This window comes from Neofelis nebulosa, chromosome 17 (genome assembly GCF_028018385.1).
Source record: "Neofelis nebulosa isolate mNeoNeb1 chromosome 17, mNeoNeb1.pri, whole genome shotgun sequence".
NCBI classification, from domain to species: domain Eukaryota; kingdom Metazoa; phylum Chordata; class Mammalia; order Carnivora; family Felidae; genus Neofelis; species Neofelis nebulosa.
In genome coordinates this window covers 3,298,295-3,318,857 of record NC_080798.1, presented here as the reverse complement: position 1 = coordinate 3,318,857, position 20,563 = coordinate 3,298,295, and the positions used below count along the sequence as shown (strand labels likewise).

At 54.9% G+C, this 20,563-nt stretch overlaps 1 protein-coding gene, 1 long non-coding RNA gene and 1 pseudogene across 5 annotated transcripts; 2 read left to right on the top strand and 1 right to left on the bottom strand.

Annotated features, from left to right (window-relative positions):
* Window positions 1-5,352: 5,352 nt before the first annotated feature.
* On the bottom strand, window positions 5,353-17,133 carry HSPBP1 (HSPA (Hsp70) binding protein 1). Of its 3 annotated transcripts, none has more exons than XM_058708772.1 (8): window positions 16,925-17,133; window positions 16,284-16,581; window positions 14,360-14,564; window positions 11,747-11,971; window positions 9,607-9,762; window positions 9,401-9,497; window positions 8,746-8,857; window positions 5,353-5,657 (listed from the first exon to the last, which is right to left on the bottom strand). In XM_058708772.1, the coding sequence occupies exons 2-8, from the start codon at window positions 16,485-16,487 to the stop codon at window positions 5,583-5,585; spliced, it is 1,074 nt and encodes a 357-aa protein (XP_058564755.1). In that variant the 5' UTR covers window positions 16,488-16,581; window positions 16,925-17,133; the 3' UTR covers window positions 5,353-5,582. The 3 variants fall into 3 exon arrangements, with proteins under 3 accessions (XP_058564755.1, XP_058564754.1, XP_058564753.1); XM_058708771.1 differs by having other exon boundaries at window positions 16,284-16,578; window positions 16,925-17,132; XM_058708770.1 differs by lacking the exon at window positions 16,925-17,133 and having other exon boundaries at window positions 16,284-16,637.
* Window positions 12,499-13,142, top strand: LOC131500047 (large ribosomal subunit protein uL22-like; annotated as a pseudogene).
* On the top strand, window positions 15,286-15,973 carry LOC131500048 (uncharacterized). 2 transcript variants are annotated; one of them, XR_009256152.1, is made up of 2 exons: window positions 15,286-15,385; window positions 15,481-15,973. It is a non-coding gene; the product is annotated as an uncharacterized LOC131500048 (long non-coding RNA). The 2 variants fall into 2 exon arrangements; XR_009256151.1 differs by having other exon boundaries at window positions 15,478-15,973.
* Window positions 17,134-20,563: the final 3,430 nt, after the last annotated feature.

Sequence of the window (20,563 nt, the reverse complement as noted above, 5' to 3'; positions counted from 1 at the left end):
CTCTGCCCTGGCTGGCTGCTCCCTCTGCCTTCCCTCTAGCTCTTTGGGCCTGACTAGCTCCTCCTGGGTCCTTCAGGCTTCAGCACAGACACCACTTCCTCCAAGAAGCCTCCCCTGACTTCGTTAGGGGCCTGCTCCACACTTCCACAGCTTCCGTGGTCACCCTGTGACAGCATCCGAGCGCTCTGTGACAGGATCTGCCTGTTCAGTCACCTGCCTCCCTCTGCAAGACGCCAACTTACTGGGACTTAGCATAAGGCCAGGCCCACAGCTAGAAATACTTATTAAAAAAACACCTCAAGTCCAGAGGGGGAGCGTGACCTGTTGAAGTCACTTCCCGTAGACCCTGAAAAAGTGCTGGTGATCGGGGTAGGCGGGAACCAGAGGGCTCTCCTCTGATGCAGAGAAACTGTAGATGAACCAACAAAAATCACTGAAAATACTAAAATAAATCAAAATACACAACTCAGAACACACAGCCACCCACGAGTACCAACAGGGCAGATAAGGCAAAACTGTACACAACACCCAAGCTAGAGAGCAGGGTTTCTGCACCGCAGCACTGCTGATATCTGGGGCTGGAAAATACTCTGTCGCAGGGGCTGTCCCGTGCACTGTACAACGTCCAGCAGCATCCCTGGCCTCCACCCACCAGTAGTACCTTCCTCATAACAATCGGCACCTCCTGCCATTGCCAAATGTCCCCTGGAGGACACAAGCGCCCCAAGTTGAGAGCCACTGCAACACGTAATCCCAAACCTAGTAATAATACTCCTAAAAGCTACTGATCCTGGAGCACTTCCTGTGCCTTGCGTGAGGGTCCAGGCTTCCCGAAATGGCCCACTGAATCCCCACTGAATCTCCAGAGCCGCCGAGTGAGAAGAACACTGACATCAGCACCATTTTACACACCACTGAAGTTTCTTTACCACTCCGAACCCCGTACCACACCTAACACATCTTCCTTTCCAGAAACATCTTGCCTCTGGGGCCGGAGTGAACGGTAACGTCTGTGGCCTCAGCCCAGGCTCAGGTGTGTAAAAGAGCGAGCAAGAAAGACCCTAACCAGGAGATCACATTCGAGGGGCTGGACAGGGAGCGGCACCAAGGCCCTCCACCCGCCCGCTCCCGACACTTCTGCAGACCACTCCCCGGTTCCCACCTTCACAGGCTTGCACGTGCTGCTCCCTCCACCCGGAAGGCCCTTCTTCCCACTCTCCATCTGTCAACCCCCTACTCGTTCCTCCCAGACAGAGAACGCCACAGCCACCGAGCCTGGCTCCCGAGCCCCTCCTCTGCGGCCTGCAGGCCCTGAGCCACCTCCATCACAACACCCCTAATTGTGACTGTCCGGCAGGGCCTTTGTCTCCCCAGGGCAGGGCCTGGGGCTGGTCCCTGCCTCTGCCGCCTGCCTTCAGCAGGCCTGGCTGGCTCCGCAGGCTGCTTCCAGAGCCCTCCTCACACGCTAAGCCGGGCAGGGAGCAGGGAGAGCCTTGCTGGTCTAGTGGGCCTGAGCCCGGGGCAGGGTCAGAGGCGGGGAGTCTAAGGACAGGAAGGGGGTGTTCCAGGGAAAGGGGCTGAGGAGGAAAAGATGGAGATGTCCCAGGAGAGTGGGGCTGAGTCCGAGGAGGGGAAGTTGGAAGCGAGTGGGGAATCGGAGGGAGATCGAGGAGGTGAGCTGGCCGGCGGGAGGCCGAGAGGAGAGACTAGGGAACTTGGCCGGGGGGGGGGGGGGGTGTCCGAGACCTGGGGGGCTGAGAGACCCTCCGGGAACCCGGGGGCCCGCTCACCTGCGCGGGGGGGCGGCGGTTCCTCGCACTCGGGGCTCATCGGGGCGCCCCCCCCGCCCCGCCGCCGGCGGCTCCGGCCCCGCCTCAGGGGCCCGGTATGAGGGGGCGGGGGGCGGCGGGGGCTCGCGCTAGCGCCTTCGGGCCTAGGGGGCTCCCCGCGCGCCGAGCTCCAGAGTCCGGGGGTCAGCGCCGGCCGGCAGCGGACGGAGGCGGGCGTCCGGGGCTCGCCGGCGACCGGGGCCGCGGAGAGGTCGGTGCGGCCGCGAGGCCGGCAAAGGCCCTCAGCGGGGAAGTGGTCCCGGCTGGCCCGGCCCGGCGGCGCGCGGGAAAGCAAAGGCCGGTCAGGGAAGACGTTGTCCTCCACAGTCCGAACAGGCCGCAGGGCTGAGCAGCGGCCGACGGAAGCCGAGGCCCACTTCCTTCGGCGCCCCCTTCCTCAAACAGACCGCGTCTTCGGACTCTGCAGTCGGCTCGGGGCCTCCGACGCCCGGCTCCGTCCGCCACTATCCCACAATCCCCTAGCGCAGGGGCACGCAGGAAGCCCCGCCCACCCGCCGCCGTCCGGGTGCGCGAAGGCCGCGCGCCCGGGCCCGGGCAGTGCGTTTGCGCGCGGGGCACAACCACGCCCCTCCGGCCCTGCCAGAACATGGCTGCGGATGCGCTTGCGTTGGTTTGGGCCAACGGTCTCTCCCTGAATAAACCCAGACAACCCAACGCGCAGGCGCCACCGCACGCGGATAGCGTTTGTCTACGACTCCGTTCCAAAGTCCAGAGCAAATCCTGCTCCAGGATTTCTCTTCCCACTCGCTCCTTGTGGAAATCCATTCCGTCTCCTCCAATTATTTCCTGCTTTCGCTCCAGGGTCCAAGTCCTGGGTAATCCGCACCCGGTTTTCTCTCCAACCAGGGCCCCGCGCGCGTCTGCCTCGCGCGGTTCTCGACGCCTTTTCTGTGCGTAAAGCTGACTTAGGTCTCGCCTTAGGTTTTTGCCCAGGCCTTGTCTTTACTGTTGCCTCTGTTTCCCCAATTTGTTACAGGCCCTTGCTCATGTTACAGGCCCACTGTAAGGATCAGACGAGTGCGTGCGTGTACGGATTCCTTTCATTTTTTTAACCTGCAGATTTACTTTTTTTTATTTCAGACACATTGAATCGTATGTTTAGTACATTTTCCTGTTCTTGTTGTTTGTTCCCCATTTCAAGGATGCCAGTTATGCATTTGCCTTTCACATTTGTTAGCTCCTCTGTACTTGCTTTAATCTTTCTCATTTCCACCTGTATTTGCTTATTATCATATGTCTCTTCTTCTGGTCCTTGCTATTTCCAGTGGATTTGCTGCATGAGCTAATTTTTGGCCCTTGTATCAGTTATCTGCTGCTGTGTAACAATCACAACCTCAGCAGCATGCATCTATCATTTTCACAGCTTGGAGCTGGCCAATGTGAAGCTTGGCAAAGTTGGTTCTGTTTCCCATGTCTCTCGTATTCTGGCACCATGGGCTACCCAGGGCACCATCTCACAAGGAAAGGGAGAAGCAGCCCAGGTCAAGCCCATCTGTTAGCACATTTCAAGTCTCAGGTTGCCTCATATCTGCCACCATCCATTAGTCAAAGCAAGTCACACAATCAAGCCCAAAGTTATGGGGAGCAGGCACATAAATTCCACACACCAACAGAGTGGGGAAGTGTACTTCTCTTATGGAGGTGGAATGGGAGGGAGTAAATATTTCCTGAACAATCCACCATAGTCCTCTATTTGTTTCCTTAGTTTTGCCAATCTTAACCTTTTCATCATTGGGGATTTGTTTTTTGTTGTTTCTTCAATTTTTTGAAACATTTATTTTTGAGAGAGCGAAAGAATGGAGGATGGGCAGAGAGGTGGGGGAGACAGAATCTGATCCGGGCTCCAGGTTCTGAGCTGTCAGCACAGAGCCTGACATGGGGCTTGAATGAACCAGCTGTGAGATCACGATCTGAGCCAAAGTCTGAGCCACCCAGGTGCCTGGGGATTTGTTTTTGTTTTGGGGGGGGGGGGTGTTTTAAAATGGACCCAGGTTCCTATTGTAACTCAGCTTGAAGCAGTTGTGATGCATTTCCTTCTGTTCCTCAGTCATCTTTTCTTCAGTCACATTCTTTTGTCTTTTACTCAGCATTTTGCTTGCTTTGTTCCATGTTTGCACAGTTGCCATGTTATTTTAACACATAAGCTCAGGAACTGAGAGACGAGGGGTAGTCCTTTTCAACCAGCAAAAGAAACCTGAGAAGTTGACATGGTCAGTCTGGAAGAACCTGGGAAGCTGCAGCAGCTTTAAAGACCAAAATCTGCGTCTCCCCCCTATCAGGACTCACAGGTTGGCGATGCTGTTATGCGTAAAAAATTGGAAGGCGCTTAAAGTGTCTGGTGACAACGCTCATTCCCCATTGTTCACATTTCCACACGGAGGTACTTCTATTGCTTAGTGTGTCTCCTCTGGCCTCTCCAACCCCTTTAGGGGCTGAGGAACAATTTGCCAGATTGGATGGGCATCGTGGCTCACGCCAGCCCTCCCTCTCTTAGAGCCAGCTTGCCCAGTGCGGCCTGCGGCACCCAAGGGGAGGCCTCTGCTCGTCCAGTGCTGCCTGTGACCAGACAGGCAAGCATGTCTCACGCTGGGGGGAGTAGCAGCAAGACTAAAGCTACTTTCTCTGATTGGCCATAATGGTAATAAACGTGATACTTGAGCTCCAATTCTTGGATTCTGTAGCTACCTTTCAATTTATCCTGAACTTGGGAAGAAGGGTGAATTAATTGGCCCATCCCAAATCCCAAGAGTACGAGTAAATGCCACACGAGAGGAATTAGCGTGTACGAAATGGAGCTAGGAGACCAGAGTACAGGAGGAGCACAGCTTTGAAGCCAGCCCGGGTCTGAAACCTAGCTGTGTGAATTTGCCCACGCATCAACACCCTGGGCTCACATTCCTCTTCTGAAAAATGGCACTGGTCACGAGCCTTGGTTACACACGACCAGACTTGGTTGAGCTGACAAGGAATTTATGAAAGGGGGTGAGACCTGTCTCCGGCCCCAATATTTGATAAGACTGGGGATCTCTCAGTGCTTTGCAGCCGGGAGCAAGGCCCATGCCCAAGCCCTGGGCAAGTAGAGAGCTTCGGGCTGGCCGCGGTGCACCTGCTCCCGCTTTCCCCCCATCTCCCGCGCCCAGAGGCCGCGCGGTGGGCTCTAATTGGTGGGGCTGACGTCACGTGACATGCCTTTGCACGGGATGCTGGGAAGTAACATGGTTCCCGCCTCCGGGCAGGCCCTTTGGACATCAAACGTGGGGGATTCTTCTGATGGAGAAATTGGCGACGCTGGATGGTCAAAAGGGAGGGCGGGTGTCCACCACACTCCCTCTCAAGAGGGCCTGAGAAGATGAGAGACGATGGCTCTGGATTTTAGGGAGCAGCACTTTTCTTTCCAGGTTCCTCCCGCTTCCCTCTCCTCCTCCGTGGCTCCCTCGGTCCCGTAAGATCGTGCCCCACCCCCCAACTATCCTCTAGGGGAGGTGACAAAGGCTGCAGTGAATGAGCTGGAGGAAGAGAAACACCTTTATTAGAACAGTATGGACACAAGGAGGAAGGGCGTGAGAGCACAAGAGGTGAGATCCAGGGAGCCAGAGCCTTCCGCGGTGCCCCTGCAGGGGGCTGAGCAGAGACCGGCTGGCACACCCTGGCCATGCACCAGTAAGGCCCTGCTCTCTCTTGGGAGGCAGGAGGCCTGGGGCTCCACGGAGACAGGCGATAAGCCACCAGGTTTCACCGATCCATGCTGTCATCCGTCGGGCTGGAGAAACAGGTCTGTAGCAGCTTTTCACAGAACTCCAGCTCCTCCTGGATGGGGGTGGGGGTGGGGGTGGGGGGACAAGAGGCGGAGTCCTGAGTGCAGAGGCCCACTCCTGCTTCGGGGTCTCTGCCCTCCGCACTGCCTGACCCAGAAGCCTCCCAGGGTCCTCAGATCTCAGCGGAGATCCATGCCAGCGGGATCCATCATTCTCCCCTGTGCCCGGACTACTGACCTAGAACCAGGGGCCGCGCAGCCTCCATCAAACCCCACTGGTGAGTCCTCCCCTCAGCTCCTTGTGCCCTAACTCCCAGGTACGACCGACCCCTACTAATCACCACTTAAAACTAAAACCCCTTCCACAGGTATAAACACCACTGAAAGACTGGACTGTATGAACCTGAAAGGGTTCTGCTTGGCAAAAAGATGCCAGAAACAAAAATGAAAGAAAAACAACAGTTTGGGGTGAAAAATATTTGCAACTCGTCTGAAAAGGCTAACATATTTAATACTTCAAGAGCTTTAAAATAAATCGATCATAAAAACCACCACCCTGTAGACGAATGGGCACAGGATACGAATGAGCAGTTCACGAGAAAGGAAAGCTGTCTGACGTTACTCACTGCAGAAACGCAAATGTAAACCAGTCTGGAATACTACTTTTCCCCAATCGGCTTAGAAAAAGACCAAATGGCTTAAGGGACCCTTGGGCGTCCTCATCAACTGGTTCCATCCTTATAGAGAGCAATTTGGCAATAGCTAACAAAACGGCCCCTAACTCTGTACCTTCACTTTAACCTACCTTAACCTGGCCGCTATTCCCTCTCTGGAAATTGTCCTATAGCCATATTCATGCATATTAAGTAACAGGTAAAAAGGTTATTCCTTTAGCAGAGTGGTAGCAACAACCAGCATGTCCGTTAACAGGGGTCATGGTGCGGAAGAAGCGACCTACCTTGCAGCTCTCAAAGGAAACAGGAAAAAGCCAGGGCCGCCAACACATGACACACTCCTCCTGCACCCCTCCCTGAGACGTTATGAAAGGGAATGAGGCAGGGAACAGAAGAGTGGTCAGGACAGGTTGGTTGTGCACAAAAGGGGCACAGGAAGAGGAGAATTTACACGCACATTGGCTTGTGTGCATAGACCATCTGAGGAAGGGCACACACAGAACTGGGGGAGGCACTGGGTGGTTAAAGACAAGGGCAGCGGGGAGACTTTTCACTGCTCACCCTCCTATGCAGCTTCACTTTTGAACCACATGACTACAGGACCTTTTTGCAAGAAAGCATTCATGAAATTTAACTCTTAAATTTACCTACAAAAGAGGACTAAGTCATGACAGAATCACCTTACGGGATATCATGCCAACTGTGTCACTCAATTATGCTGAAATTAAAGCAGACCTCTGAGTATCTGGAAAGATTTCCAAGACAGACACACAGACACAGGAGAAGGCCCATGTGAAAATGGAGGCAGAAACCGGACCGGCACATCCACAAGCCAAAGATTGCCAGCAACTACTAGCAGCTGGAAGCGGAAGGATTATTCCCCTAGAACCTTCAGAGGGAGCACGGCCCTGCCGACACCTTGCCTTCAGACTTCTAGTCCCCAGAACTGCGAGAGCATACCTCCCTGCGTTAAGCCACCCAGTCTGTGGTACTGTTAGAGCAGCCGTAGGAAACTGATATGGCACCAGATCTAACGCATCACTGCCCCGTCTTCTCTGCCCCCTCACGTTTTTTCCGTCAATGTACTTGTAACCTCCTGATGTCATACTATCCGTGTTAAATTACACTATACAAACACTGCATGTATTATGCATGCACATATACACGCACACACAAGGTATACATGTACTTCTAAGTATTTATTTCTGCGTGTCTGCATGTTTATCACCCCTGAGCCCCCGTGAGAGCGAAGGCTGTACCCTTTTGCTCCTCCCCAAACCCCCAGCGCCCAGATCAGGGCCTGGCACATGGCTGAGCTGCCCCCGACAAAGGGAGGCAAGGAAGAATGAAGGTTTCCACAGGTGTATCCATATGTCTAAGCTTCTCACGTTGCACACTTCAAATAAGTGGAGTTTATTACATGACACTTATACCTCAATAGAACTGTTAAGCGGGGCGCTTGGGTGGGTCAGTCGGTTGAGCATCCGACTTCAGCTCAGGTCATGACCTCACGGCTCGTGAGTTCGAGACCCTCATCGGACTCTGTGCTGACAGGTCAGAGCCTGGAGCCGGCTTCTGAGTCTGTGTCTCCCTCTCTCCCTCTGCCCCTCCCCTGCTTGTGCTCTGTCTCCTCTCAAAAATAAATGTTAAAAGAAAAATTAAAACCAAATAGAGCTAACAGACTTTTTTTTTTTTGGAACAACAACAAAAAAAGGCAAAAGGAGTGCTGGTCAGTTCACAGGTGACCTGTCTCACCAGGAGGGTCCTCACCAGTAGGCCGTGGTATCACCTGCCACGCAGGCGGCTCAGGGATCGAATGCAACAACTAAAGCACTCCCCAGCTGGAAATGAGCCCAGGCCGGGTTGGGGCTCCGTGGACCCCACGATCTGTGGGCACATGTTTCCACGCATCCCTGTGATGAGGTCGGGGCAAGCCCCTAGGAGTGGACACTGTGCCTCTCCTGGTCATCCCTGCTCCTCACTCCCAGCACCTCTGTGAACTCTCGACAGTGTCACAGAGGAACGGACTCAGTCGAACAGTTGTCCCTGGAGTGTGACACGTTTAATTATCAGCTAAATCACTTAAATAATTAAACAACTGTACGAATATTTAATTAGTTGCTCTTTATCACTTATTTGTTCCTGATTAATTATCTGAGTTATCACTTGTTACTTATTACCTAATTAAATACACGAGTTACTTATCTCGTTTCTTATTCAATTATCTCATTGGCTGCTACTTATCAGACTTGTTATTTAGCAATCTAATAAATATTAATTGTTAAAACTCTGACAGGATGTAAATAACTATACGACTTGGCTATAAACAAGTGACTGCTAACTAACCCCTTACGGCACCCCGGGCTCCCATTCGCCCGTGCAGCAGCGCTAGCTCAGAGCACGAGGCACGCGGCGAGAGACACAGGAAGGACGCAGCAGGTGCCACAGCCACGCCCGCGGGCCGTACCTGGTACTCCTCGTGCTGCTGTAGCAGCTGGATGCGGTGGCGGAGCAGCTCCTCCAGGCCCAGCTCGGGCTCCCGGCATTCCCGCACGCCCTGGGGGAAGTCTGTCACCAGGCTGCGGGGACAGGAGAGCAATCCTTGGGACCCCGCTCTACACAGGCCCGCCCCCACGCTGCTCCCACAGGAGCCCGGGCAAGACAGTTCCCCACGCTGGGCCTCAGTTTCCCCATCTGGATGCAGATCTCACGCCGTCCCCACGCCACCCCAGGGACTACGATGAGACCGGTACAAAATAAGGCACCTGGCACAGAGCCTGGCCTGGAGCCCGCTCGGCACACGGGAGCCGCCACCTGCATGACGGGCTGCTCCCCGTGTCCTCTCGTGCAGACACTAATCTGCCAGTACCGTGTGTGGGGGGAGCAGGGTAAGCCTCTGCCCCTCCTCCCAGGCTGCCGTGTCAGCCCTACAAGTGAGGAAACTACTGCTCAGGGAGGGCCAGCACAATGATGCCTGCCCCCTCTGTGGGAAAGGCCCAAGCTCCCGAATCCCATCAGGGAAGAGGCTGGTGGGCGGGAGCCCAGTGGTGCCAGCCTGGGAGGTGTGGGGGGGAGGGGTGGTGCCTGGCACAGGCCTCGCCCTCTCGGAGGCCCCAGCATACCTGCACAGGGCTCCAAGCACATGCTCATGGAAGGGGCTGTGTTCTGTCCGGATCAGGGCCACCAGCTGCTGGACCATCCCCATGGAGCACAGGGTCCCTGGGGGAAGGGTCTTGGGGGTCAGAGGGGCAGTCCACACCCTTCCCCCCCACACACCGCCCGCCCTCCCTTTGGGACCGTCCCTGGGGCCCCCGCCCTGCTGCCCCACCTTTGTGTTCGGGGTGGCCCACCAGCAGGTTCTGCAGCAGGAACGCCGACTTGACCTTGAGCTTCTGCACCTGCTGCTGCATGGCCCGCATCAACACGGAGAAGCCGTCCAGGCGCAGGAACTGCAGAAGCCCAGCCTCCTGCTCCCGGACCAGGCCTGGGGGGAGACAAGCGGGGGGAGGAACCTCGAGGTCACGGTCACCACCATCACCAGAATCCTCACCACCGTCACCACCATCAACATCAACTTCTAGGGACCCACGCTTCATAAGCATTATACTTTTTTTAGGCATTTTTTTTTACTGAGACATGATTAACGCAAGCTATTAGAAGACAGCACTGACCTACCTCTTCCCCATCCCGCTCTGGCTCTCGGGACCTCTGGGGAACTGAGTCTCTCTGTCCACCCTCTGTGGCCAAGCCACCCAAGGTCTGCCTGTCCATCTGTCTCCCCAGTTTTGCAGGTGACTTTCCAGATGCCACCTCCTCCAGGACTCTTTCCCGCACCCTTGCCGCAATCCCTTCCTTCCTAGCCTCCCTGTTCTTCTCCCGGGACCACTGTGACATACTAAATACATACTTGGTCTCTGCCCCCTTTCCTGACACCAACGTCTCAAAACCCTTGGAAGTTTCTGGGTGATAGGAGCATCTTTTGTTCTAATGAGGTGACTCTGGGTGGACTACTGGATGGGGTTTACTTACCAGAAAGACCAACCCATGATTAGAAAGTTGGAACTTCCAGCCCCACCTCCCATCCTCCAGAAAGGAGAAAGGGACTGGAAGTGAAATCAATGATCCATCACGCCTACATGAGAAAGCCTCCATGAAAATCCCTCGAGGCGCCTGGGTGGCTCAGTCGGTTAAGTGTCTGACTCCTGATTACGGCTCAGGTCATGATCTCACAATTCATCAGTTTTAGCCCCAAGTTGGGCTCTGCGCTGACAGTGTGGAGGCTGCTTGGGATTCTCTCTCTCTTTCTGCCCCTCCCCCTGCTTGTGCTTTTTAAGTTTGTGCGGGGGTTTCTACAACTTAAAAAAATCCCTAAACTGTGGGGTTCGGAGAGCCACATGTCCGGGGCAGGCAAATCTATGTGTGCAGTAAGCAGGCTGTGGGTGGCTGCCAGGGGCCGGAGGAAAGGGGGCATGGAGGGGCCGCTAACAGGCGTGGGGCTTCTCTTGGGAGCGATGGAAATGTTCTGGAGTTCGACAGCGGTGACGGTTGCACAGCCTTGAGAATACACTAAACTGTACACTTCAAAGGGATGATGGGGTTTCTGGGTGGCTCGGTCAGTTAAGCATCTGACTTCGGCTCAGGTCATGATCTCACAGTTCACAGGTTCGAGCCCCAAGTCAGCCTCTGCGCTTGACAGCTCAGAGCCTGCTTCTCATCCTCTGCCTCCCTCGCTCTTTCTGTCTCTCAAAAATAAATAAACATTAAAACTGTTTTAAAAATAAACAAAAGGATGAATTGTATAGCCTGTGAATTTCATCCCAACGAAGCTTATTCAAAAAAAAAAAAAAAAAAGACAGAAAGAAACCGTCAAATGGGGGCCCCCAGCATGGCGCACACATAGACAGGGGCCCAGCGCATGGTGGAGAGCACTGCCTGGGCTCCCACCACGCACCTGCACGTCCTTGCAGGGCGCCCGGGTTGTCACTTAGGCTACCTGACCTGGTCTGTCCTTGACGCGGATTCAGTCTCCCTACCTCCGACGGTGTGTGTGCGGGCTAAGCAAGCTAATGCTCGCCCAGGCTTGGCATGGGGCCTGGCACAGAGAGTGCCCCACAGGTGTCGGCATCAGCCCCATCCAGGCACCTGTTCCCCAGGAGAGAGCGTGAGTGAGAGCCACTGGTATCTCTAATGGGTGGAGGCCACCCTCTCAGGCAAGGACGGCCCCCTCCTCACGACAAAGAAGGGCAACAGAGACTGACGACTCTGACGTGTTGAGCAGCATTCCCGTGGCACTAGGGTCTGGCTCTCTGAGTGACAGGGGGTTGGCAAGCTCACCACCCAGTCCTGGCACCCAGCACGGAGTCTCAACGGGTAATGGGCATAACTGAACATTCAGGTCCCCCTCCACCTGCCCCCAGGCAGATCCCAGCAGGATCTGTGTGCCTCCCCGCAGCACCCCCGACACTCACAGGAGATGGCGAACAGGGCTTTCACGCGCACCAAGTCAGAGGAGTCCCGGTCGAGAAGCCGCAGCAATTTGCGCAGGGCGCCCAGGCCTAGCACCTGCTCCTGGATGGCCGCCACGTTCTGGCTGCAGGTGCCGATGAGCTGTGCCGCCCGCCACCGCAGCCCCGCGGGCCCTGCCTCCAGGTACCGGCCCACCAGCAGGTGCATGCCTGACAGCTGGCAGAAGTCTGTGCCAGAGAGAGGGGAGACGAGAGTTCGGGTGCTAGGGGCCGAGCTGTGCCCTCCCCCCCAACATTCGTATGCTGAAGCCCCGAGTGTCTAAGGATGTAACGTATGGGGAAACAGGGCCTTTTAAGAAATCACCCAGGTAGAGTGAGGTCATCAGGGTGGGTGCTAATCTGGTACGATCGGTGTCCTTATAAGAGATCAGGACACAGACATGCACGCAGGGAAGATCACGTGTGGACACGGGGAGAAGGCAGCCACCTGCAAACCAAGGAGACCCGAGCCCAGGAGAAACTGACCCTGCCCACACCTGGATCTCAGACTTCCAGTCTCCAGAGGTGTGAGGCGACACAAGTCTGTTCAAGCCTCCCATTCTGTGGTGCTTTGTTACTGCCACCCTCACAAGTTAATACGCCAGGTGAGGCTGGAGGGTGAGGCTGCCTCCCAGGGGAGCCTGCCTCAAGTGCGGGCTTTCTCCAGGCACCCAACCAGGCATCCCTCTGAGGTCTCAAAAATGTCAGCGTTTCTCTTCCCGTAAGCGGCCTGAGGTGATCTCTGAAAATGGTTCGCTATTCACTTGACCCGGAAAACCCGACAAAATCATGCAAATCAAGAGGTTCAAATCTTCGTGTTCACTCTAAGAACACACGGGAAACTGCCCAGGCCATCAAGAATGCATATCCGAAAGGCCACCAAGTATCGGTATGCATATCCGAAAGGCCACCAAGTATCTGAAAGATGTCACTTTGCAGAAGCAATGTGTGCCATTCCAACGCTACAATGGTGGAGTTGGTAGGTGTGCCCAGGCCAAACAGTGGGGCTGGACACAGGGTCGGTGGCCCAAAAAGAGTGCCGAATTTTTACTGCACGTGCTTACAAATGCAGAGAGCAATGCTGAACGTAAGGGTTTAGATGTAGATTCTCTGGTTGTTGAGCACATCCAGGTGAACAAAGCCCCCAAAATGCGGCGTAGAACTTACAGGGCTCATGGTCGGATTAGCCCATGCATGAGCTCTCCCTGCCACATTGAGATGATCCTTACTGAAAAAGAGCAGATTGTTCCTAAACCAGAAGAGGAGGTTGCACAGAAGAAAAAGATATCCCAGAAGAAAGTGAAGAAACAAAAACTTATGGCCCGGGAGTAAATTCTGCATGAAATATATGCAAATAAAAGTAAAAACAGAAAAAAAAAAAAATGTCAGCATTTGGGGGCTTAGGGTCCCAGGCTGCAGCCCACCCAATTCCGGTACTGACCCCCAATCTCCCTGTGGGAGAACCTCATACTAGACCAGAGCTTGGCAAACTACGGCCCAGCACCTGTTCTTGTAAATAAAGTGGTATCGGCGAGCTTGGTGGTTCCTCGAGAAGTTAAACGCAGCGTTGTCATATGACCACTCCTACATAAAGACCCAAAACCACGGAAAGCACAGACTCAAACAGACACTTGCACCAATGTTCACGAGGGCAGTATTCTCAATAAGCAATGGGGGAAATGACCCCAATGTCCATTAACTGATGAATGGAAAAGCAAACCCGTGACCTATCCACACAACAGGTTGTTCCAGAGAGGAATAAAGTTCCAGTTACAGGCTCCCACATGGAAAACCCTTGAAAACGTCCACTCGGAGGCCACATATTCTATGATTCCATTGACGTGAAACGGCCAGAAAAGACAAATCCACACCCTCAATGACTATATTATGCCCCTGCGACTGAAAGTAGAATGTCCTCCTTCTACCAGCTCCTCGGCATTTAGAACAAAACCCCAGCACCGACTCTGGCCTGCAAGGCCCTCCACACCCAGCGCCCCCTCCCACCTCCCGCCCTTCCCTCACTCCATTCTGGCCTGTTGGCCCTACTGCTGTTCCTGCACGTCCCAGGTACGTTCCCACCTCAGGGCCTTTGCACTGGCCATACCCCATTAGCTTTTTCCAGAGCTAATCTCATAACTCACTCCACCGCTTCAGGTCTCTGGCCAAACGGCACCCCTCGGGGAGACCCTCTCTGACCGTCCTGCCCCGAACCACCTCCTCACTCATGTTCTGGGGAGTGACAGTGCACACGCAAGAGACCAGGGAGAAATGACCAGTTTGGGAGGATATCGGGGAGGCAGACGTGCCGCCGGGCTGGTGGGGTGAGAGAAGGTCCCCTCCTGATGACAAGGGGACCAGGCAGGAAGAGGCAGGGCAGTCACATCTGGGACCAGACTAGAGAGGGAGAGGCTGGAGGCCGGGAGGCTGGGGGAGAGGCTGACAGTGTGATCCCCGAAAGGAAGGACAGGGGCTGAGACACAGAGGGACCTGGGGCTGCAGAGGAGGGAAGAGACAGAGGGGAGACCAGGGAGAAGGGGCAGGACCCTGGGGGGGGGGGGGGGGCAGCCCGGGGCGTACCTGCAGCATTGTCCATGTTCTCACACAGGTCAGCCAGCAGCTCCAGGGCCCCCTCACGCTCCTGCTGGTCAGCGGCCAGTTCGGCCTCCCCAGCCAAGGAGGGTGTAGGCTGGGACAGCACTCGGAGGCAGTTCTTCATCTGTTCCACCTCCTCCCGCTGGCCCCGGAAGGCGGCGGACATGGCCTCCTGCAGCCACTGACGCCTCTGGGGCGCGAGACCGGGCAGGAGGGTGGGGAAAGAAGCAACCCTCTGTCAGTAATTCGTTCACGCCCAACAGTTGTTGCTAATAACGGCCAACATGCGGGAGCTGACTGCTCCTTCAATCAACAGGTTTCCGTTGAGCGTCTTTTCTATTCACAACTTTCTAGACACGAGATTTACGGAGAGAGTGGCAACGGGGTGGGAAAGAAGGCACTCCTAGGTCTCTGTCCTGAGCAACTAGAAGGAGATGGGGAAAACGGGAGGGGAAGCGGGTATGGAACATGAGGAGTGGAGATCAGAGCTCATTTTTCGACGTGTTCAGCTTGAGAGATCCATTACACACCCAAGGCGAAATGCTGGAGCTCAGAGAGGAGGTCCAGCCTAGACCTGGCTTTCTCAACCTGGCTCTACTGACACTCTGAGCGGGATGGTTCTGTTGGGGGTGGGTACACTGGACGATGTTGAGCGGCAAGCAGCTGCCCTGGTCTCTACCTACTAGATGCCAGCAGCCCACCCCCTGCCCCGAGTTGAACAACTAAACATGTCTCTGCTGGTTGTCAAACGTCCGCAGAGAGATAATATCAGAACCACCGGTCTAGAGATATAAATTTGAGAGTGGTCAGGGGGAAGTCTCAACACAACATGAGCTCACAAAGGAAGTGAGCACAGGTAGGTAAGAGGAGAGCCCTGGGGTACGCATTCATTCAGAGGCTGGAGAATGAGGAAGAACCAGCAGAGGAGAGGGAAGGAGAGCCAGTGAGTAAGGATAAAACCAGGACAGTGTTGTTCTAGAAAACAAATGGAGAAAGAGATCAAGGAGATGGGTAGGAATCAAATGTTGCCTGTTAGGTCAAGTAAGATGACAGCTGAGAGCTGGCCACTGATTTCTTGTTTTTTTTTTTTTTTTTTCCCCCAGCAGGTCTGTTAGTGCTCATATGCGGGCTCTGTAGTCACAAGTCCTGGATGAATTTGGGCAAGATGTTAATCCTTCTGTGCCTATTCCTACCTCATTGTCCTAAACGTTCAATGACATCACTGGATTAGCACAATATTTTGTATACTATAATCACCATCGGCCACTAAACATCACATATAACCAGCATTGCTAACTAATCTCCAAGACAACCCTCCCAGGTGAGTATCGCTATCCCCACTTCACAGATGAGAAAACCGAGGCCCAGAAAGGCTGTGTCTTGCCCAAGGTCACAGTGTCGGCCACCCACAAAGCCTAACGCCAAACCTAAGTGCCTGTCCCCAGAGCCTGCACTCTTGATGAGAACAGCCTGCTGTCTTCAGGAACACTGCCCAGCGCTGTGTGGACCCCTACTTAAACGGGAACCTCAGAAATACCCTATGAAGTGCTGTTATTCTTAGCGTCATCATCAACTTGCAAATAAAGAACCTGCTGCTCAGAGAGGTGAAGTGCCATACCCAAGGTCACACAGCTGGATACTGCCGAAACCAGGTCTGCCCGGCTCCCTTTCCCTTCTCACCACAAAGCTACTGTGCAACTCTGCACCTCGACGGGATGCTGGGATCCAGGGATCTGCCCTCGCAGGCACTTCTGAGATCTGACCTTCAGTCTACTGTAACCCCACCTGGCACACACACAGCCCGCTATGCCCTCACACCTGGACTCCCGCCCCTGTCCAGGACGCACTTCCCGAGAGATTTCTGTCACACCTACCCCCTCTCCCCACTTCCGGGATCCCCACCCTTTACCTCTTCACTCATGGGCTCTGGAGGGGGCTCTGGTTCCTGAGAGCCCGCCGTGATAGCCATCTGCAGAAGGCCTTGGAGGTTTCGCGGGGGCGGAGGATGGCTCGAGTTCCCCGCCGAGGAGCCACCGCCCCCCGAGGAGCAACCCTGGGAGGCCGGGGGCAGCGCCAGGGGGAGGCGGCTGCCCCCAGAGCCTTGGTCCGCCATGAGCTGTTTGTGAAGGGAAGAATGTGTCTGGGAGAGCGGGTGGTCACCGCTGAGGTAGCTCTGGCGTCCCGTCGGGTCGACTCCTGGGGATCTGCTGAGAAGGCGGCGTTTTAGGGGAGCTGGGCGCCCGCTCATGACCCCAAACCACTCTGCCCGCACCCACCATAGCCACAGCCCTATTTCCTTCCGGCAGACCCACAGGACCCTTCCCCAAAGTCACACGCCCCTCCTTCCTCCCTCACAACAGGCCCCACCCACTCCAACTAGCAACCCCCTCCCCCATCGCCCCTAAGTGCGTTCCCGTCTCTTAGCAACCCCACTGCCCTGCCTCCTTGGCAACAAGCCCCCCCTTTGGACGCCTTAGCAACAAATCCCCTCTCCTTCCTCTCCAAAGAGAGGAGCCAGAGCGAGACGGACCTCCCTAACCCAAGACTCACCTCCCCGGGCTGTGAGTCGCCGCCGCTACTAAAGACAGAGTCGCCCGCACCTGACTCTGCTGGGCGCCGCCATCTTGACCGGAAATGCGCCAAACTCGCCCGGAAGTTCCCGGCGCACCCTCCCAACCTTGATCCAGGAGGCTTTCCCGGCTCTTAAGCCCTGCCCACCTGGCCGGATAAGGCGGCCGGCCCCGCCCCCCGCTTCATTCTCAGCCTAAGCTCCGCCCCGACCCAGATCTCGCCCCTTAGGATCCGCGTCCCCTAGTCCTCCTTGCAAGCTCCACCCCTGCCGTGGCTTCGCCCCGCCCACAGTGTAGCTCCGCCCACACCAAGGTTCTCGCCCCGCCCTGCCACCTCACGCTCCGCCCCTGTTCTGGGGCTTTCGGCCTCTCCCAGCTTGACTCCACCCCTCCCCTGAGCCCCGCCGCGTGCCGGTGAGCTGGCCTCTCCCCGTTAGGCCCCACCCCCTACTTGCAGGTTGGGCAGGTCCCTCAGCCTAGGGCCTTTTCCCCTGCACCTGGACACCTGCTGCATCTTTTACTGGAGCCCTAGGTTCTCACCCCTAATATTTGATGTAAGCAGCCTTTGGCCCATTCCACCCCGCTCCTGGCCTCAGTTTCCCCAGTCGTCAAAGGGGGCTCCCTCGTTCCCGCTGCAGCGCCTGCGGACACCTATTATCACCCAGCCTCTGCCTCTTGGAATCTTCCCTGGGTCCTGCCGGGTGCACAGGACCGGGGGATTCCTGAAGGCCGCAGCCAAAGCAAAATGCTCGGACTAGGTGGTTCGGGAGGCTTGCCAGTTCTGTGCGCCATGTGTGGGGCCCGGGTCTGGGGATACGCCTGGTCTGTAGAGCTATTTGCCTCGAGCTGGGCTTAACCCCTGGTTCTAGTCTTCCATTAGGGGCCCCGCCCTGCCCGCTAGGAGAAGGTTGTACTCAGCTCAGGTGGCGGCCACAGTCGCACACGGATTGCACATCCTGCTGCGCCAGGAGTGTGCGAGGTTGTATTTGGGACAGAATTGGAGAGACAACGTAAAAGCCCTGGACACCCGCGGGCGGTGTCTGTAGCACTGAGCAAAATAGCTATCGGGGTCTGGGCTCCTACCCCTACCCTCACGCCCTGTACGCTATTGTATGTCTTTCTATTGCTGCCTTTAACAAATTATGAAAGAAGCGCCTGGGTGCCTCAGTCGGTTAAGCATGGACTCTTCAATTCGTGTGATGGAGCCCTTCGGGGGTCCCTGCGTCAAGCCCTGCATAGGGCTCTGCGCCGACAGTGATGGAGTCTGCTTGGGATTCTCTCTCTCCCTTTCTTTCTGCCCCTCCCCCACTCACGCTCTTTCTCTCTCTCAAAAAAATAAACAAATAAACATTTAAAAAATAAATTACGAAAAATTTGGTGGCTTAACACAACACAGATTTATTATCTTACAGTTCTGGTGGTCTGAAGTCCAAAATGGTTCTTACTCAGTTAGAATCAAGGTAGCAGCAGGACTGTGTTCCTTCTCGAAGGTCTAGGAGAAAATCTGCTGCCTGCCTTTTCTGTCTTCCAGAGACCACCCACATTCCTTGGATTGTGGCTACATCACATTGGCTTCTGCTGTCTTGGTCCCATCTCCTCCGACTCTGACCGTCCCCTGCCACCCTTTCATAAGGATCCTTGCGATCACCTACAGGGCCCACCCAGATAACCAGGATCATCTGCCCATCTCCAGATCTTCAACTCAGTCACATCTGCAAAGTCTCTTTTGCTACATAAGGTGACATAGGCCCAGGTTCTGGGAAATTAGGATGTGGGCACCTCTGGGGGCTGTTATTCAGCCTACCATCCTTAGATATACCCATGTACAAGTTGATTTATATTATTTACAATACGTTATTATGCATGGTACCATACAACCTATGTAAATACAACGTGTAATTATACATAACGCTGTGTATGTTAATATACGTATAATATAATGCTGGCCTACAGGAAAACTCCCCAGGTACCCTACAAAAGCCATAGTCCTTATGATGACCTTATGAGTAGGGTGATCATACAATTTTCAATGCATAGCGAGACTTCAGAGTGCAAACAGACCTCATTAATAATTACAGAATACCGGGGCGCCTGGGTGGCGCAGTCGGTTAAGCGTCCGACTTCAGCCAGGTCGCGATCTCGCGGTCTGTGAGTTCGAGCCCCGCGTCAGGCTCTGGGCTGACGGCTCGGAGCCTGGAGCCTGTTTCGATTCTGTGTCTCCCTCTCTCTCTGCCCCTCCCCCGTTCATGCTCTGTCTCTCTCTGTCCCAAAAATAAATAAAAAACGTTGAAAAAAAAAATCTTAAAAAAAAAATAATTACAGAATACCAAATAATGATGGTGATGACGATAATTACAGAATACCAGGCATATGGTCACCCTGCTTCTAATAGGGTCCTATATGATCTGCCTCCTCACCTCATTTTCTGTCTCTCCCCCTCTCTTGCTCCTCCAGCCACACTGACCCTTCGAGGTTCCCACCATGCACCGTAGGGCCTTTGCACTTGCTGTCCCCTGCGTGGAAGTTACTTTGTCCACACAGCTCTGACCTTCATTTTCCTTCAGTGTTCCCTCACTGGAGAAGTCTTTCTTGGCACCGCTTAAAAAATCCTACTCCACCCAACAAACACTTCCTGCATCCCTCATCTGCTCCTCGGCACTTGTCTCCAGAGACTTGACTGTCAAAACATACACTTCGCTTATCTTGTTTATCACCTGCTGTGTCCACTGCCGTGGAAGCTCCACGGGGCAAAGATCTTTGTTGGTGTGGTTCCCTGGTGTCCCCTCACCATGTGGACAGGGCCAGCATTCAGATTTGGTGTTAAAGGTTTACAGAATGAAGGCAGTTGTCTAGGAGACTAGAAGCTTTTGGGTCCACTTTATAGGGGACTTGGGGACTAAACGGGTGTCTAACACCTTTGGGTACCTGATACAGGAGTCCTGGATTATGTGGAGATCTACCTGAGCACAGATCCGTGGATGTCCTATAGTGGGCATGTAGAATTGTATGGAGGCCCACATGAAGACTGAGGGGACCCTATGGTGGGCACAAAGAATATTCAGGGGTCTCAAAACATACACAGGGACCTGAGGGGGTTCTGGAAGTTTCTTTGTGGAGTACTGAGGATCCTAAAAGGGGGAATGGAACCAAGAAAATCTGAGAAGGTGCACCTGGGCTGTGGGTGGATATGGGGCCCTGATACTAGAGGGAGAAGGAGGCCTGGGTGGGCAGGCTTGGGGGCCTGGTTCGGCAACCCCCAAATTCTTTCCCTCTCTCTGCTTGTCTCCCTCTTTCTGTGCCCCCCGTCTTCCCCAGCACGTAGCCCTCCCCCCTGTAGGGACCCCACGGTTCTTTTCCGGTTTCCAGCTCTCTCCTTCTTTGTCCCTCTCCATAGCCCAGTCTTTCTTCGTCTCGGTCTCTGTCCCTCCACCTGTCTGTTCTTTTACCTGCCGCCTCATCCCCGTCCACCTGTCTCTCCCACTTCCCTCCTGCGCTCTGACCCTTCATCTTTCTGGCTGCCCTTCTTCTCCCTGGGCCTTGCCTCTACATCCTCCCCTCCCTCTGTCTCTGTCTCTCTGTTCCTCCCTATTTCTCCCCCTCACCTCCCTGTCTCTTCCCC

Bases quoted from the DNA above. Each gene is read 5' to 3' on its own strand.
- HSPBP1 (XM_058708770.1), bottom strand. From the start codon at position 16,622: ATGAGCGGGCGCCCAGCTCCCCTAAAACGCCGCCTTCTCAGCAGATCC. The intron at 14,565-16,283 runs GTAAAGGGTGGG...CTCGCGCCCCAG, and splicing joins CAGAGCCCATGAGTGAAGAG to AGGCGTCAGTGGCTGCAGGA. The intron at 8,858-9,400 runs GTATGCTGGGGC...CTGTCCCCGCAG, and splicing joins GTGCTTGGAGCCCTGTGCAG to CCTGGTGACAGACTTCCCCC.